Below are 19,084 nucleotides of genomic sequence, written 5' to 3'. Positions count from 1 at the left end.
ATGGCATGCTGTCATTTGTAATTACAATGGCACTATGTGTCTAATAGTCTCAAATGCCAGTAGTTGTTAAGTGTGAGGTAAAATCATATTTGGTTTGGATTTGTTGTGCAAATCCATTCATTATATAGATCTCAAATGAGCAGTTTATAAATAAACACATGCTTCTTATTTCAATTGTATTTAAAAACATGATATCTGGTACTGCACTGGATAACACAAATCTCTGTTTGCAAGCCAGATTATTTCCTGCCAGTAACCAGCCAGCTGCTTCCCCTAATGACTTCCATAACTTCATCCAGTAACACACTTTGCCCCAGTAGATACTGTCTAGGTGAAATGACCTAGCAAGTGCAGATGTAACAGATTTCCCAGGAGTATGGTATGGAGATGTACTTTACCTAATGTATGACCAGATATTGAAAAAATATTACAAAATACAACTTTCAAAACTACACATTTGAGACCTCTTTAGCTAATGGTAGTGCAAAACCATGAAGATTCATGGAATTATTACCTGCAAAGAAAGAAAGAGGAATAACTAGGACAGTTTGATTCCAAGTTTAACTAAAACATGTTTTATTCACATTGAAACAACAAAACCAGTAACATGTACAGAAGGAGCTGGGTGAACTGGCCTATCCCCTGTGCTTCACACGTGCCCAATTCCAGAGCACACTGGAACCAGACAATAAATAACAAGGATATATTTCATCTGTATTTTATACAAAGTAAGAAATCTACAAGTAATTGGTCTTCTGAAAAACAAAAATACAAACTTTCTTCTGGTGAACCAAAAATGATACAAACTTTCTGTTGAAATAAAACCCGGGTAACAGGACAGCTGGGGGAGGGGAGATGGGTGGGGCCTGTTTTGAATCTGGTATATGATTGGCTTTCAGTTGAAATGCAATTGGAATGACCAATCCGTAAGGAAAGGTGTTCAGTTAACCATTAACCTATAACCTGCATCATAGCGTGTTTGTGGTTGTGTGTGTGTGTGTGTAGCTCTGATGTTTTTTCCACAATAGCAATTGACAAACAATTTGACTATGGCCTTCTTCAATGTCAGCTGGACTGCTTGACTTTCTTACAAATTCGCTTGATGATGTTTTAACTGAGTGACTCAGACAAAGTTTGAACAGGACAGCAGATAGCGCTCGTCTGGGGACATTCCCTCTATTCCAAACACCCCCAACAGGTGGCGATATGGCACTTTCTCAGGACAGAGTGATGTAATACATCCCAGATGCTGTTGTATTTTTCTTTCTGAGGGAAAAGAAAACAATTCTGCCATTCCCAGCGCAGGCATCAGCTGTTCTAGGGTATTGTGAGTAATAAATGCAATGTTCTTTTCTATTAAAAAGAATGAGCCACAGAAAGAAGGTCAGTTTTGGTTGCACAGCCCCTCTGTCACAATGTGCAACAAGGGACAATGGCAATGGGATCCTGATAGAAATAGCAATGGAATTCTAATGTTCTTGGCACTATTTAAACTACACTAACCTAGTAATAGAAGCCCCACATCCCCACTCTGCTTCATTTGGCTGGACAGCTCCTCCTGAGATGGAGTGGCCCAATACCTGACAAAGTGGCACACAATGCTACTAAAGAAACACCTTCAATAGGAGCGTTCCTTTTCAACCTTTACTTTTCAGGGGCTCACACAATACTGTAAGAAACTATAATCACTAGCCTGTTGGAGACATTTATTTTTGAGCATTGGCATCAGGTTGTGGGGAGTTTGCTGCTTAAGAGAATCATGTTAAATGGTTGACCAAATGCAGCCAGGGCAGAGATAGCCAAGACAAGGGAAATCACAGCAAATGAAACAGGTGTCAATCATACCTGACGCTTTCCTATTGTTGACTGTGGATACCAGTATCTCCACCCCACTTAATCATGGCGTGTCGTCATCTCAACTGGTCATAAACTGAAAGTGGTGAAACCTGTTGTATAATTAACAGGTGTAATGGTGTTCCAATGCAGAACCCCAGTTAAATACTTACTTTTTAATTCTGGCATTTTGTGAACTCCTGAAAAATAACTCTTGAAAAGGAGCAAATGCAGCCATGAATATACCCAGTGACACTACGGATCAGTTTCTGTAATGGTTTATTATTAAAAACTGCTGTTGTTGTCGATTCCAGGGCTAATACACACAGCTTCACAGAGCTATATCAGAGCTAACGTGCCACTGAACAAATACAGAAGTGCTAGCATAGAGCTTGTTATAGTGTTGGTTGATTAATACTTTAGTGATTCAAGATTGATCTTTATTTGTGTGCCTACAGAAAACTGCAGAAAATGATGAGTTAGATATTGTGTAGATTATGCATTTTTATTGATTGATTTTTTTAGGCTAGGAAGACTAGCACCCATTTCTTTCACACTTCTGAGTAGCTAGAACCAAAATGACCAAAATCTTGTGTAATGGGCAGAGGTGTGTGTGATGCCATTACCAATTCGGACCCCTGCCAGTGCGGTTACAAACTCTATAACCACGAATGCAGACAAATCTGGCTCTTTTGCATAGTGGTTAAGTCGCTCGCTTGTGGGGTGCACCATTAAGCGCCCATCCTCCACTCTGTTACACACATAATGACTGGGATATCATAGGGCTGTGCATCTCCCACACTTGAATGACAGCATCCTCATTGGGAGAGCTTGCTGAATAGCGGGTTGATAAAATAAACAGAAATCACACAGGCAACCAGGACCCAGCATGGCTGCATGAACAACTTGATTCCCTGTGAAAGCTAAAGCGATGATGGAGCACCACTGGGCAGGTGATCTCAGTCCCCGTCTCTCCACCTTCACACAGACTGTCCAGGACTGCTTCAGGATCCATATCGCATTCTATTTTGGTATAGAGGTCCGGATGTGATATTTTTCTCAAAAAAGTTCTGAAAGTTCCTTGGCAATACCAGAATGGTGTGAGCAGACCTCTACCACACAGCGGTTTCACTCATATCCTGGCCTGGATGGGACAGGGGGGCATTGTAGCCCGAGAAGGGTGGGCTGGGGCCCCCGCTGAACACCTCACCAGGGATGGGGTGCAGGGGCCCAGGGAGGCCCGGCTCAGGGCTAGGGGTGTCTGGGTGTGAGATCATGTCCGTGTACCTTTGGTTTTCTGAGGGGTGGTGCCCTGAAAGAGGACCTTCCAGCTGGCCGGGTCCTGAGCCGGGAAGGTAGTTGGGGTCGGCTGGGGACTGAGCCTGCGAGGAGGGAGGGCCGTGAGGGAAGTAGTCGTAGTTTCCAGGAGGCCCGTAGTATTCACCTTGGTATTCTGAAAACAAGAAACAAAGTTTTGTTCAAAATGTTTGTCTTCCAGGCTAAGAAATTAAAAAATGAAACCTCCAACCAATTGAAAAAATGTTACTTGATCATGTTTCTCTAAAAGCCCTCTAAAAACATCCTTTACTGTTCATTTCAAAGTTGACTAACTTCTTATTTGTTTTATAATATGATTTATTTGTACATTTTTTAAATAAAAATATTAACAAATTCTTATTTGTCTAGAGTGCAGGAGTAACAGTTGACATTTGTTTTAACCCTTTGCTGCCCGTTTCCAAAATACTTGATATTGAGAAAATAGGCATTAAATATGTATGGGAACATACCCAAGACAGTAAAGGGTTAAAGGAAACCATGAATATCAATCTACAAGCTGTAGTTATTTATTAAAGAGCAAGTCTTTCACTTTTTATGATGTTTGCAGTGGTTCTTGCTACAATTACTCAAATAATGTATTTATTCAAAGCCTTTGTTAAGGTGCCTTTATCAGAGTTTAGGAGTTCTAGTTATTAGCCATAGATACCTACAGCTTAAGCTAGATCAGTCAAAAAGTATTTTAAGAATTAAGAGCTAGTGTTATCTAGTGATCAGGCACTTTGGCACAATGGTGTCTTGCTGGCAATGCACAGCGGTGCTCTAGGTGGTGCTGACACTTACTAATATAAGGACACTATGATGAACTGGGCTCATAATAAAAACAACAGAGGATTAACCAAAAATAAATATTGTGTAATTATAATAAGAACTACTTAGAACAATCATAAATAATGTAAGGGTACAATAAAAAAAAAAAAATACGAAGATGTCATTTGAAGAAAAGGAAAGAGTAGATGCTCCATATCCAGTAATTCTGTGCCAATACTTGCTCTGTGATCAATGGAGTTGAGTGTGTGCATGCTTGTGTCTGCGTGCATATAAAGACAGGGTATCGAAGTGACCGGGTGAAAAAGATTTCAGTTCCATGTCATTATCACATGTACAGCTTTCCCAGATCTCAAATCCGTGTCATTATCACATGTACAGCTTTCCCAGATCTCAAATCCGTGTCATTATCACGTGTACAGGTTTCCTAGATCTCAAATCTGTGTCATTGTCACGTGTACGGGTTTCCTAGATCTCAAATCTGTGTCATTGTCACGTGTACGGGTTTCCCAAGCAGACAGAGTGCTGGCACTAAGGCCTTCTCCGTACCATGTGTACCTGAAGAGGAGAGCTGAAGCTGGTTATGATGGTGTAAACACTGACAGCAACATGTTTCTAATGTGCTCGTCTGAATAAGGCTTGTAGTCTTGTTTGAGAAAGGTTTGAATACTGAAATGTCACCAGTCTGGGCAATCTATTTATTTATTTACGTATTTTAATGGATGATATTTATTATTTTAAATATTCCATATTTTAAATTGTTTAATAAATGATCAACATTGCTTGTAAAAATTGCTTTAATAATGCCCTAAGCGAAGCAATGTCAGTTATACCAATATAAATGCAATTATTCAAAGAGCATTTAGTGCCCAATAAGCATACAGAAACAATACTGTACATTGCCACCACAACTACACATTTATAGGACACCATACCTTTCATTTCTCATAATATAGTAAAACAATGAAGATACTGTCTTTCTGTAACACGGAATTGCATTTCAATAGTAGCCTGTGGAGATTTGTGATATGCACATGCAAAATGATTATACCTTGTTCTCTTTTTACGCGGCGCTAATGTGGAGGTTAATATTTTTCATTCTTTCAATGGACCTTAACAAGTGTGTGTGTGTGTGTGTGTGTGTGTGTGTGTTTGGGGGGGGGGGGGGACGACGACATATAAGAGCCCCTAGCTTTTGAAAGTGACCTTCCATATGCTGGAAGAGCTTGGAGGTAATTGGAACAAATGCTGTTTCAACGCGTTACAAAGGGCTGCAGCTGGATCTTTGTTCCCTGAAAATAGAAAGGGGGACAGAAAGAGAGACCGTGCTCCCCGGCTCGGTGTCCTCTTGCTAGCCACGCAGGGTGGGGGGGGAGGGGAGGGGGGTTCCCTGAAAATTGAGTTAAAGAAAGGGGTTATTTTGTTTTTTTATTTTTTTTTTTTTTTAAATTTCAAAAAAAACAGTCCCAGGAGGGAAATGAGGTGGTGGTGGTTGGGGGAGGGAGGGGAGGGGGTATCATATAAGGCTTATGCTCATGCTCAGAAAACACGGCTTCATAACAATGTTGTTTTTTTTTTTTTTTTTTTTTTTTTTTTGTTTTTTACATTTGCTTTACAGCAGGGTGCGAGATTTTGCCAGGGCTGGAACGGAATCTCTCACAGAGGGATTAAAGCAGGTCTGACAGAGAGGGAGTGAATTTTGAACAGGGGCTCAAGCAGATGCCGCAGGAAGGCTGTCAAAGTCATAGCAACCGGACTTAGCAAGCGACAGAAGCAGCAGCCCATCTCGAGTTTGCAAGAGGAAAGCATTCCAAACTACTTCTGCAACTCGCAGTATGTGACGAGAATCCTCCATGGAGGGAATTTTAGCTCCAGTCGCTTATCAAGAATTCCTCCGCACCGACCCCCCTCTTCAGTCGACGTTCCTTATTTTTCTGACAACCATTGCCCACTTAAAATGAAAACAGATTCCCCTCACAAATGAGGAATACTGAAAGCGAATATCAAACGAGTGTGTCATAATAAAGTTAGAGGCCATCAATTAAACATGGCCAGTCACGCCCCAAAGCTTGTTACCAATTACAATAACATACATTTTTCTGTCACTTGGCTACAAAGTGTGATTAAGCCGAGTTCTTTTAAATTATGATGGCTGTGGATTTGTCCGTAATCAAACATGATTTTGTGTTTAATAGCCGAACATTACATTAGACCCTGATTGTTTTTGGAACAAACGTGGATAGCCCACAATTAAGTATGTTGGTCAATACTACTACTACTGCTACTACTACTACTAACAATAATAATAATAATTTGTTAAGTCGATGCATTTGAATATTACGGGACCAATATTGGAGCATGCACGTAATTTTGTAGAACGACTGTAAGCTCTGTAAAACAAATTTTCTGGTCATTTTAAATAATGAAATACACTTATTTTGAAGAACATAAAAACACAGGCACAGCCTTCAAAAGACAGTTTAGTGTCTTACAGTTTAACAGTAAGGAATAGTTTGTATTTGTTTTCTTGTTGATTGTCACAGTGTCTATAATTTTGACAATAGATTGCCCTCGCGCATGACACAAACACTGAGATATTTGTTAAGCTATACGTACAGAAGGCCACAGTCTTAGAGTTTCATCTCTATGCCATCACGGATAAGAGTTAGCACATTTTTTTCATATTGTAAGTAACATTTTGAGATCACGTTGTTCATGTTCTAGCGCTTAGTATTGAGTTTTGTTTGAAGTGAGTATCATGTTAAATAGAGCCAGAGATGAGCTATCTATGGCGTAAGAACAAAACCAATGGGGCAAGACATGTGACTGCAAGAAATACATTATTTTGTTATGCCTGGTTAGTTCAGGGTGTCACAAAATGTTTGGGGTCTAGAATTTTAGGATTGAGATTTAATACATAATTAAAAAACAAAACAAACAAAAAAAAAACATATGAACATAATGTAGGTCTTTTATCTAACATCATGCAATCAAATAAACTACAAAATGAAAGTCTACAGGAAGCCATAATAGTAGTACAGTATTTTGTGTTAGATTTTGTAGGCTGTGTCACCAGATATATCAATCTGAATTATTTGATGTTTGTCTTCCTATTCTATGGAGGCTATAATATGATTTTTGTACCATGGGTTCAACTCTAGTTGCAATATTAGTCTTTTTGTAGTCTTAGTCATATGATATATAGCCCATGTTAATACGAAAAGAGAAAATACCACATTATCTGCCCTTGTAATCCTGTATTACACAATAAAAGCATTATGTTATTATAAAAAATGAAAATATCGGATTGTTACCCATCGTAAAAGCAACCATAATCTGTGACACCCACCCCCTGTACGGGGCAAGTTGTTTCAGGTGAGACACACTTTTTGAACAGCCTAAATATCCTATTTTGAGTAAAGTTACACCAATATTAAATATTCCTATATACATGAAAGGTTACTCTTCTGCTTAGTTAGGAACAGAACCTCATAGAATGTCAAACAAGACAATAAAAATAGAAGCATGTGACAGCCATCGCTGGTCTCCCCACTGCTCAGGGGGGTATTATAAACATGCCTTTTAACTCATTACAGCAAAGGAACTCAACCTAAAAACTACTGCTTTCATCCAGACGCGGTTATAATGTGTATCTAACCCAGCAATGGCAATTATAGCACAAACCATTTGTACTGAGCAATGTTGAGACTCCTGCAAACGTCACGTTCTATCCAACAACACATAGAAATGAGCCACAGCCCCGAATGATCCATCCTCATAGCTAAGCGATACTATGGGGCTACGTTATATTCTATATGCAGAGTGGTGTTTATGGAGTCACCTACCGTGGCATACAAAGAATGTATCGAGTAACATGTTCCAAAAAGGATAGCACAGTTATTAAATAACAAAGGGTTGTGTTTGATATAAGACTGAACATTGTATTTTGCACTACTCCAAACAGTATGGTTGTTGTGATATGGAAATACAATTATTCAATTTTAATGTCAACGCAGTTTTCCATAACTACTGCTAATATTAACTGTTGATTTTTCATTTTGCAAAAAAGTTGCATTTAACACAAATTGTGCAGGAATGGATTGCACACAGTTCTCATGCCAGACTCTGGAGTGAAACCACTAACACCACTGCTTGACTGGTCACCAAGCAGAACTGCAGGAAAGCCAGCAGAAACCAACAGGGATGCCATTCAAATTTATAGAGTGGCAGACAAGCTACCCGGTCCATGAAACTCCCCTTCTGAAGCAGTCAATTCCTCTCACTATCAAAGCTGTACGTTAGTGTGGGGAATCCCGCAATTCAAACAGTCTCCACAGTGAATCACTTGGGGAGGCAAATCACCGGTTTCTCTTCCCTTCGAGAAATCCCTGCCAGTTTAATGACATACACACATTTTTCTCAATTGTATGTCATATTGCCTATATTGTAGACATATTTTTGTGTAGCACATGTCATGTAAAGAGTGGTTCTGATGCAGTACCTCCATAGTAGTTATAAGCCCCTGATGCCATAATTTCGGATTCATCAAGCCGCGCGCCTAGTGGCCTCATGCGCCGAGGGCTCCTGAAGAAGGCATGCCTCCGTGCCCCCAGCGCGCTCAGCTGTTTCATTCGTCTCTCTTTGGACCGCCGGTTTTGGAACCACACCTGCAAAAAAAAAAAAAAAAAAAAAAAAAACAAGAAAACATCAGACATGAAAGCAAAATACATCTACATATTAGTCAATTCTCAATTATTATTATTATTATTATTATTATTATTATTATTATTATTATTATTATTATTATTATTATTATTATTATTATTATTATTCAGTACACTTTTGTGTCTCCCCAAACCTTCATTCAGTTCCTGTCCTAAAATACATGGACTGGGTACTGTCTCCATTGACCTGGTTTAGGTATTCTTCCATTATTGACTATATAGAATCCAGATTGACCCCATACTATACAAGTCACGACATTGCCCCTGCCGAGAACTCCAGCAGCTGAAACACACATTCACATGTTTCAGTGGGTATATGCACATGTGAAAATGAATCAGAACTATTTAACCATGTGAACAACAATTTATCAAATTGAGAAATGGATAAAGACTTTAAATTGGCATTTTTCTATGACCAGCTTCAGCATCTTTTGAAATTTCAATCTCATGAACCGGCATGGCCACCTGAAAGAGGATAAATAGCAGCTCTGACCAGGGTATAGTCCAGGATAAATGACATAATGGGAGATACCACTGACAGCTTACGATATCCACTGAGACTGGTAAAGAAGGGAATGTATTATGTAGGCCTATACCACAATTATCCCTCTGCATCACTTTTCTGTCCAAATAAACCAATAAATGATTTTGACCTTATATTCATATATTCTGCTGAACATGTTTTAAAGCGGTGACATTTTTATTCTCAGTTCTAAACTGGAGAAAGGATCTAGCAGGTGGGTTTCTGGACATTCTGAAGGATATTTAAACATCCTATATAGAGAGAACAGCAGTATCCGGGTTCATAAACAAACTGCCATTAATAGAACCACTATGTTTTTGCATTCGGAGCCAGTAATTAGCGCTATTGGTTTTATATACAACCAGAACAAGAGCTCCAGAAAAAAACACTAAGAACTGCACAATTGTACATAGAACGCCCATGGGATACATCTGTTGCCTCGAGTTGTGTTCAGAGGATTGTATGGCAGTTCTGAGATTTAGCTATTGACTTTGTCCAGTATTGTGAGTAAAATTGCAGCTTACCCAACCTCTTAAATGTTCTGTTAATTATATTTTATTTAGAACAGGACTCTCTCCAGTAAAATCAAATACAAAAAGGAATGTATAAATTGGTAGTAAACTTAAATTAACAAAGCTCCAGAAGTTAAATAATTAGCAGCGACTTAAATGGAGGCGACGTGTGTTATAAGTGCGCGTGTTTATTTACCTTTTCCTTATTAATTATAAGATGACCTTATACTTCTATGGCAAGCCTCATTTAGATTACATCCCCCAATAAACCCACGAACTGTTATCCGTTTAAAATTTATTGTAATGCCTGCAGTAAAGTTTTTGTTGTAAACAAAGGCTTACAATGAATTGACAAGAAAGCCGAGCGTATAGCGTCCCGCTGTGTGAATCGAATGTGTCACACTCTGAGACCAGAACGATTTCGTGTAAAATCGATGTATTTACTTGACCCTTGTGGATAGACAACTGTCGATACCTTTAGATGTATTTAGTAATCAATCCCAAAGTGTTCATTTATGCTACGCACTGTGGAGATTGAATCAGACAACTCGATAAATCTTCCTTGGAGTTTTAGCACCGTACTGGTGGACAGCTCCTCGGCTGTGCTTCTGAAACCCCCATTCCCGGCTGAGCGAGTTCTGCTCAATAACAGTGAGCCTCGCGCCTAATTCAACTTTATAGCTGACAAATACTCATGTAAAACAGAGAAAACATTAACAAACACATTTTCTAGATTGAAGACAAGACAATACAGTCAAAATATGGATTTCGAATAAACTCCATTGCATGAAATAATGTTTTCCTAACTGCGTCACCCCATGTTCAAGCCTGCTTAGTACTATATGTACTAAGGTGAAATGTCCTTAATTAGTATGTGAGGCACTGAAATAGAGGCAATGTTGTTTCATTGCCATGGTATTAACAGTAGATGTCGCTATTACTAACACTACTTAAAGATTTAATTATTAAGTGATATTGTGTATAACTTTTATGGTTCTAATTAAGCCTAACCCTAATCCTAAATAACAGCGTCTTAGTTGCTATGTACAGAAACTATATAATGTGTACTAAATAACACAGTATATAAATGTCTCAGTTACGCAGCATCTTAGTTAGTAGAATAGATACTAAATAAGACGATTTAACTTTAGTATTTATTGTACTATGTAAGTGGAGAGCGTGCTGCAATGCTTTAGTCAGCTAAGATGTGAGCTGAACTGGGCCTAAGGGCACTTTGGGAATTCGGAATTATAAAACACATCGCTGTTCGGATACACACGAGGAGTGTCTTTACGGTGACGTAACTTAGTGAGAGGGGTGCTATATGAAATTAAAGTTATTATTATTATTATTATTATTATTATTATTATTATTATTATTATTATTATTATTATTATTATTATTGTTGTGATAAGGCCGCGGTTGTTGTTGGACTTGGTGCTCAAAAGAAACAGAAGCAGACGAAGCAAGCTGTTGAAAAATTATTACGGTTTTATTAAGGTGAACCATTTCTTTAAATACAAACTTTTATCAAATGATTCATATTTTGATAAGTGCCTTCTTTCTTCCTATATTTTGAAAAGTAGAATATTGTAGCAGGAACCGAGATCGCTACAATATCTGTTGCACAGAAATGAAATGTACTTGGTTAGGAATCCAGAAGCTACATCTGTGTACAAAGGTTTTATAAAAACAGGCAGCCTTACATGCTTTTAGTATGCACGATACAGAAGGTCTCATTTTCTAGCCTATCGGATATATTTTTTGGAGAACCGAGAACAAGTAGCCTTAAAATAGCAATGTATTATTTTTATATTTATTTTCAATAGACAATTTAATTTAAATCATGTATACTGTGTAGTTCATCTCTAGGCATAAACGTTGATTAAAGAGTTTTCTTTCTTAATGTTTTGCCAGTTTCGTTTCTAATAACAAATACACGCCTTGTGTGTTTGCCACGGTCACGTGGGATTAATAAAACAATGAGTTCCTGTTGACATTGTGACAAATGATACATATACAGTTTTGCTGATCACAGACTCTCATTGCAAATTAAACAGACATCGTTTAAAAATGCATACCCCCTATAACCCAAAAGAGACATCTTTATTGTTTACACCTTATAATAAGCGTGTCTAAATTACTTTGTCCCAACACAGCAGTCACACCCATTGTTCAGTAGTTACAATGCGTAATTACAAAATTACAATATAGTCGGTTTGTATACTGTATTTACACATGGTTGAGTGAGCTCCATATAATTACAACCAGTGCTTAATTTGTGAAGAAAGAGTTGCCGAGGCTCAAGCAATGACAATAATACCGTTCTTAAGTTTATTTGAAAGAGTATTGCTGGTTCTAGTGTTAGATTTTATAATCACGTACTCTACATCATATACAAAGTTAGGCTAGATAGTTATTGGCTTGGTTTTTATTTTTTAATTTTTTATTCTCTATTAACCCCTTAAGGTACACAAGGAATTGAACGGTTGTTCAAACGCTTTCTTCTTAAACTAGGCTATCACGAAGAAACTGCCCATTTGGATGACTAGATCCAGCCCGTCAGTACATTTTAAACCCTGTTTCGTGTACCTCATTGCAAAAAGAAGACAGCATAATTTTATTTGTGGGACATTTATTTGTGGGACATAATTTAATTATATTAATTGAAAAAAAGCAAGCAAGAACCAGACCGATATGGTTGTAATCTTTATAGAGAGAGAGAGAGAGAGAGAGAGAGAGAGAGAGAGAGAGAGAGAGAGAGAGAGAGAGAGAGAGAGAGAGAGAGAGAGGAAATTAGCATGGTAAGGTTCCTGCGTGGGAGTAGGGGTGCAGGCAGGCATGAACACGTCCAACGCCACCACTAAATAAAATGCTGTTCCTGTTATTAAACAGTAATAATAACCGGAAGCAGTGCTATTTAAAAAAAAATAAAAATAAAAAATCAGATGCCAGCTTTCACTTTAGGCTACAATATTTTTTTCATTAAAACTTGTTCAAAACTTTTGCTGCCAGTGTAATCTTTATGGCACGTAGCTGAAATGTTAAGTAAAAAAATGTCCCTAGCAGCTGACTGTCTCTGTTTAGCACACGTAAGAACTTGGTGTTGACAATGTTAAGAAAATTATTTGAGAGAAAAACATTTTAGGACATTTTTAACTTCCATAGCCGAAGAGATGCCGGGGCTATGCCTGGTCAAGCTTAGGGTCTAAGGCTGAGCACCGGCAAGCCCCGGTACAAATTAACCCCTGATTACAACGTAATTGTGTAATTATGTGTAGTACGAGCTACTTATTGTAAAGTTTATCATTCGACAGTGTATACTATTCTGCATTTATATTTACAGTGCAGCCATAGCATTGATGGCAGCTGTGTTGATTCCCATACCTGGATGACTCTCATGTTGAGGCCGGTCTCCTGTGCCAGTTGCTCCCGGATGTGCCTGGTCGGTTTGGGGGTGGCTGTAAAGGCCGCCTTCAGCGTCTCCAGCTGCTTCGCTTTAATAGTGGTCCGCGGGCCTCTCCTCTTCGTGGTCGAGTTCGTCTCCTCGTTCTCATTATTGTTGGTTTCCTTGTCAGAAGAAGTGGAATTGTCCGTTTCCTTAGTGTCTTCGTTTGTGGGGTCTTGGAGGTCCGGTGATAAACTTCTGTCTGTGCACGAAGACACTGTAAACAGACGAAAAGAATGTTCCTTGTCATGGCTCTCTATAAACTCGTGCTTTATTACAGGTCCTTCTCATTTCTAGGTATAACACTACCAGCACTAGATACTTGAAACGCACACGTGACAGTACTTTAGCCATATATATTGTTTTGTGACTAGTATTATTACACATTGGAAAAATATAATGTGTAAATCACTACATAGGTTTAATTTGTGATCAGTGTAACATCAAACAACAATATGTGATGAAGCTACAAGAAACGAAATCAACTGATAGAGTTTTGCTGGCATGTTGCTGGCATGTTCTGTGCAATAGGCTACACTGGAGCACCGTGGTTTGTTGAAAACGGTCCAGGTTGTCATAATACAGACATGTAGGAAATGTTGCTATCCCTACATATACCTGAGTTTCTTTGTACAGTTCAATACTAATGGTCTTGGGGTTATAAACTTTGATCAAAATGTATTTTAAGCATGTTTTGTATTCAAATAATAATAATATAATAATAATAATAATAATAATAATAATAATAATAATAATAATAATAAAACGTTATGGGGTCAGAGAAAGGTAAATATCATTGACGCTTATTTATATCAGAATACTTTGCCGACTAACAAGAAACCAGCTGCTATCTATGAAACAACAACTAAAATGATTAAACTTTGGGACGAGTATTTGCATAACCGTTTTACTTGTCTAAAATAAGTGGTCAGTGTATGTGCCTGGTGCATACTGGCTTTGGAGTGCCTAAAAAATAAAAACACGTAGAAAACACATTTCAAAAATTAAAACGGCAAATGTCAAAACGGACTCAAACATGCCAGTGATATGCTGCTTCAAGGGCTAGTCGTTCGGTAATCATCAAGTAATTCATACAGAGGCTACCCAAAGGTCTAACCCTCTTTGTTTAACCCCGCAGTGATATCTGGCATACCAGACAGTCTATCAGCACTATTAAGTAAACAAGGTATCTGAAATTAAAATAATAAAATAATAATAATAATAATAATAATAATAATAATAATAATAATAATAATAATAATAATAACACTGGTATGTAAAATCATGCATATAAAACGACTGATTGGGCAGTTGGAATAACAGAAAATGAAACACCTAAGTAGAAATGTATTGCTTTTATTGGAGTAATTGAGCTGAAAAAATAAAACACCGAAGCACAACACCAGGCTATTTATGTAGCCTGCTACTGTATATACTGTAAAAACACATATATATCTCATTGTGTGAAACTGGTTGTGTGATAGTGTGCCCACGAACTGCTTTGTAAAACACCTTTTTAAGAACTTAATATGCCTTCAAAATAATAGAAGTGCCAAAAATATTTTGTTTGTTGTCGGCTTCCACCCTGTGTGGAGTTTTGTCTAAAGTTTTGTGTGTATGTGTGTGTGTGTGTGTGTTGTGTGTGGTGTGTGTGTGTGTGTGTGTGTGTGTGTGTGTGTGTGTGGTGTGTGTGTGTGTGTGTGTGTTGTGTGTGGTTGTGTGTGTGTGTGTGTTGTGTGTGTGTGTGTGTGTGTGTGTGTGTGTGTGTGTGTGTGTGTGTGTGTGTGTGTGTGATCTGGTTAGGTTTTCTTTGCAGGAACAACGTATATTTGTGCCTTTTACTTTTATATTCTCTTATTTCCAAAAAAGGCGCAATGCAACTTTACCTGAATTTAAATTGACCTCCTTAATGGCGCACGTGTTCACATAATCTTCTTTACACACAAACTTGTTTTCATCAATTATATACAATTCCTCCCCCGTGGAAAGCTGCTTGTTGCAGACCATACAGGTAAAACAGTTCAAGTGGAACACCTTGTTCCGCGCCTTCCTCACGAGGTCGCTCGGGGAGATACCCTGAAGGCAGCCGGCGCATTTCGTACCAAACCGTCTAAAAAAGAAAAAAAAAAAAAGGAAAACACACGGTAAAGAAGGGATCAATAAACCTCCTACCTAATTATAGACACCACTACTACTTAATTTTGAAAATAATATGATTAAAACAATTACCCTGCCTGATAATTATAAAATGGGGGCTGTTTTCCCCCCACTCCATGAAAACAGATCATATTAGCAAGTATCTGACAGATTAGAGCTTTTATTTTTTGTCAGCAATAAACCTGAAGAAGGCCTGGAGAGGCTTTCAATTTACATTTTAATTGTCTCCACCTCAAAAAAAAAAAGCCGTTTAATGTTTCCGTCTGTGAGGCCGCTACACCCATACTGTGTCAGGTTTTTTTTAATGTAAATAATTCAGTTTTTTAATAGCTTGTTAAAAATCGTATCCACGATTTGGTCATGGTTTTCTACTACAGTATTTTAACTGAAGTATTTTTAAAACAATGCGTGTGTAATATGCACTTACTCATTTAGGTAATCTGGTTTCAAATAAAGCACTTTCCTATTAAAAGAAACAAAACACATTTGGATAACGTTATTTGCTGTGAAAGAAATAACAATAATTTGGCAACATGCTCGACATAATCTGCAGGCACAATTAATTGTTCTTGGATATTTCTTGATGAAAACGGATCAATGTCAAAATAATCTTGGAAGGAAAAAAAAAAATCTTGTAAAGATATTTAAAAAAACAAACACAACAAACAACACATTACTGGGTATTGCATGAGTGTTTCCTTGATTAGATCTTTTAGGCCAAAACATTTATTAACATTTTGAAGGGCCTACTAAAATGATCCCGACAACAGCTGTTCACAACATATATATTACTGGCAATCACTATGAGGTGAAACGTTTTTGATATAAAAGTTAAGACTGCGAACTTGTCGGGTTGTAGAATAAATTGCAGACAATAAAGAATTCAGATTTGGACTTGGCAAGCAGTATTTCTGTAGTTTTTAAAAACATATTACAACAAGTTTGTGACAAGATGTTGCTTATAATAATTTGTGTTTCTGTGTAAAGACTATTCTAAAGTCTATAATAACGTGTGGTTTAAAAGACCTGTCTGCACATAAATTGCACAGATACTAATATTTCAATAAATACGCCATTAATAATACACACATTAATATTCGAAGATTATTTAAAAGTGATAATCTAATGCACCGTGTTTCTTGCTTATGCCATTGCCTGTTTATGAAATACAAGGTGTGCCAACGCTGCTGTCAAATACAATCCCAGCTGCAAAGAACCGAACATTTAAAAAATGTACCGATATTTAAATCCTAATTTGAACACATTTTTACAATGCAATGTTCTTTTAATGAACTTTTTCAAAGACCGTGTTAACTTAATGACGTTGATTTAGTAAAGGCATTAGAGGTCATATGTCATTTGTGTCTTATATCCTGCGGGTATAATTGGCTCATCTGCTGTTTAAAAAACCATTAGAGGTGTTTAAAAGAGTTTCTTCACATTAGCAGCCCTGAATGCAAACCGAACTATTAAAGAGTACTTTGAATTAGCAAAAAAGGGGGAGTGGGGGCACGACACCATGTTCCCATTCAAATGCACCGTGTGCTGGGCCGAGCAAAAAGAAAGCACCTATTCCCCGGGCATAGCCAACACACACCCAACAGATAGGCACATTAAGACCATTATTGTTACAAAAGGTGTATTGTAAATCCATCGGCGGGTTTACAATGTAAATGATGACCATAATGGTCCCTATTAACAGCACATCTCTTAGTGTGCTTTACAGATGGAAACACTTTCAAATTAAGAGTATTGACCTTAAGCAGCAGTCGAGGGAAAAAGGTAATTGTTACAGTTGCATATAATATATATATATATATATATATATATATAATATATATATATATATATATATATATATATATATATATTATTTTCGGTGATCGGGTTATTGCTAATACTCCACAGCCCACAATGTACGATTGATGCGTTCTTAAATGTAACCACTTTCTTTTCTGAGAATTTATTGTTGTGTACATTAGTCACAACATTTACTGATCACAGCGAAGAATTAGCAAATAAACTCCTAACATGGCCTAAAATGTTTATCTGTATATAGTTGATATATATATAAGATAATAGATATATATATATATATATATATATATATATATATATATATATATATATATATATATATATATATACTATATACAACTATATAACACATACCATACACACATTCAAAACAACGTAAATTGGACGCTATGGCTATGGCTATTTACCAGCATAAATGCATTAACATATATAAATATAAATCTTTAAAAAGACAATAAGATGTGGTTAATCTAATTAATATAAGAAGAACGCTATTGAATGTTGTTGATCTATAAAACAACCAAATGAATAGAATATAATAAATGGACAAGTATCCACCAATAACCAGGTATGTATTTAGGGTATGCATGAGCAGACGTGTAATTAAATAATTCTGAGGTAATTGAAAGCATAACATTGTGTATGTTTGCTGAAAAGAATGCTATATATGCAACCAAACAAAGTACCATTAAAATGGTAATGCATTGGCGAGTCGAAAGACTAAATGCAATGCATTCTATTCTGGTGGGCACCAGTTACAGAGTAATTTGGAAAGGTAGCCCACAGCTTCCAAATTACTCGCCTGCAAACAAAAATACCTTACCTGAAAAAGTCATGTTTGCAATAAAGCTTGCCGTCCCTGGAAAAGCATTTCTCCGTTAGGTTGCACTTGCATTCACAGCACTGGACACACTTGACATGCCAAGCTCGATCCAACACGTTCAATAAAAAGCGCTCCAAGATGGGCCTCTCGCAGCCCGCACAGTGTACCATTATTCCGCTGTCCTGAAGGCAAACGAATAAAACCCCACTGGCCCGCTCGCCACTGCTGCTGCTGCCGCCGCTGTCCCTCCTCTGTTCCCAGTGGAACAACGTGCTAGCTGCACCTGAAGCAACAAATAGAATAGGGTTACGCCTTATGGTTCTCCGGTGCTGTCCGCTTTCTCCAAAGTGGAAAAAGTGGGAGAATTCCCCTTCGCTGTCCGATGCAAATGTGGGGTTTACTACTTTATTCCTGGTCCTTCATACTGAACCTCAGGGTTATCTTGGTGAGGCAGAGTAGATACTGTCTGCTTGATTGAAGTGCTCGATGAAGATGGAGCTGATGAATGATCCTGGTGGCTGGCTAGGCGCAGGGATTGGAAGGTACTTTTTGCCTCACCTCATGCACTTCCCATTTTCATCTTTGTGTTCCCTGGCTTTGGTAATTCGCGCATCCTTATTCAGATTTGGTGACGTCCCAAGGCACGTCCTGGGGAAAGTGGCCAATCAGGGCTGGGTCGCTATGGAAACTCTTTAATTTATAGTACATCTAAATTGGCTACAACATAGCGGCTTGCACAGTTGAAAAAACAACTCATCATAATGTTGAGGGTTAAGAGTTTTCAACCTTGGTGCTGGTTAGGGAAAAGTAAGTATGACCATTTTCTTATGCTTGTATTATGTTTATGTGTTAGTGTTTGGGTGTTGTTCTATTAAACCAAGTTGCGTATAATAAACTGATTCGAACAAAATAAACGGCGGTTCCTCATGATTGACTTACCTGGCGGTCAAGTCTATTTAGATGCAATGTAAAACTAAGAGCAATTGGCCATTAGAGGGATAATGGCTTTTCTGCATAAGTACAATATGCAGAAAAGCCCCGGCTCTTTGTAAAGCGATATACCTGAATCAGAAAAAGGGGCAACGAGAAGCAAAACAGGAGCAGCAGGTAAAGCCGAAACAAACAGCCCGGGGCTGTCCCTGG

At 37.9% G+C, this 19,084-nt stretch overlaps 1 protein-coding gene across 1 annotated transcript; it reads right to left on the bottom strand.

The window, feature by feature from the left end:
• Positions 1 to 626: 626 nt before the first annotated feature.
• On the bottom strand, positions 627 to 18,539 carry LOC121296981 (LIM/homeobox protein Lhx5-like). Its single transcript, XM_041222967.1, has 5 exons — positions 17,942 to 18,539; positions 15,030 to 15,253; positions 13,083 to 13,360; positions 8,438 to 8,603; positions 627 to 3,286 (listed from the first exon to the last, which is right to left on the bottom strand). The coding sequence occupies exons 1-5, from the start codon at positions 18,109 to 18,111 to the stop codon at positions 2,946 to 2,948; spliced, it is 1,179 nt and encodes a 392-aa protein (XP_041078901.1). The 5' UTR covers positions 18,112 to 18,539; the 3' UTR covers positions 627 to 2,945.
• Positions 18,540 to 19,084: the final 545 nt, after the last annotated feature.

This window comes from Polyodon spathula, chromosome 22, assembly GCF_017654505.1.
Source record: "Polyodon spathula isolate WHYD16114869_AA chromosome 22, ASM1765450v1, whole genome shotgun sequence".
Classification (NCBI taxonomy): domain Eukaryota; kingdom Metazoa; phylum Chordata; class Actinopteri; order Acipenseriformes; family Polyodontidae; genus Polyodon; species Polyodon spathula.
The sequence above is the reverse complement of the archived record's forward strand: the minus strand, read 5'-3'. Positions and strand labels throughout refer to the sequence as shown.

Excerpts from the sequence above, each read along its gene's own strand:
- LOC121296981 (XM_041222967.1), bottom strand. The coding sequence starts at position 18,111 with ATGGTACACTGTGCGGGCTGCGAGAGGCCCATCTTGGAGCGCTTTTTA. Across the intron at positions 15,254-17,941 it reads TGCAAACATGACTTTTTCAG|ACGGTTTGGTACGAAATGCG; the intron begins GTAAGGTATTTT and ends TTTCTTTTTTAG. Across the intron at positions 3,287-8,437 it reads GGCTTATAACTACTATGGAG|AATACCAAGGTGAATACTAC; the intron begins GTACTGCATCAG and ends TCTTGTTTTCAG.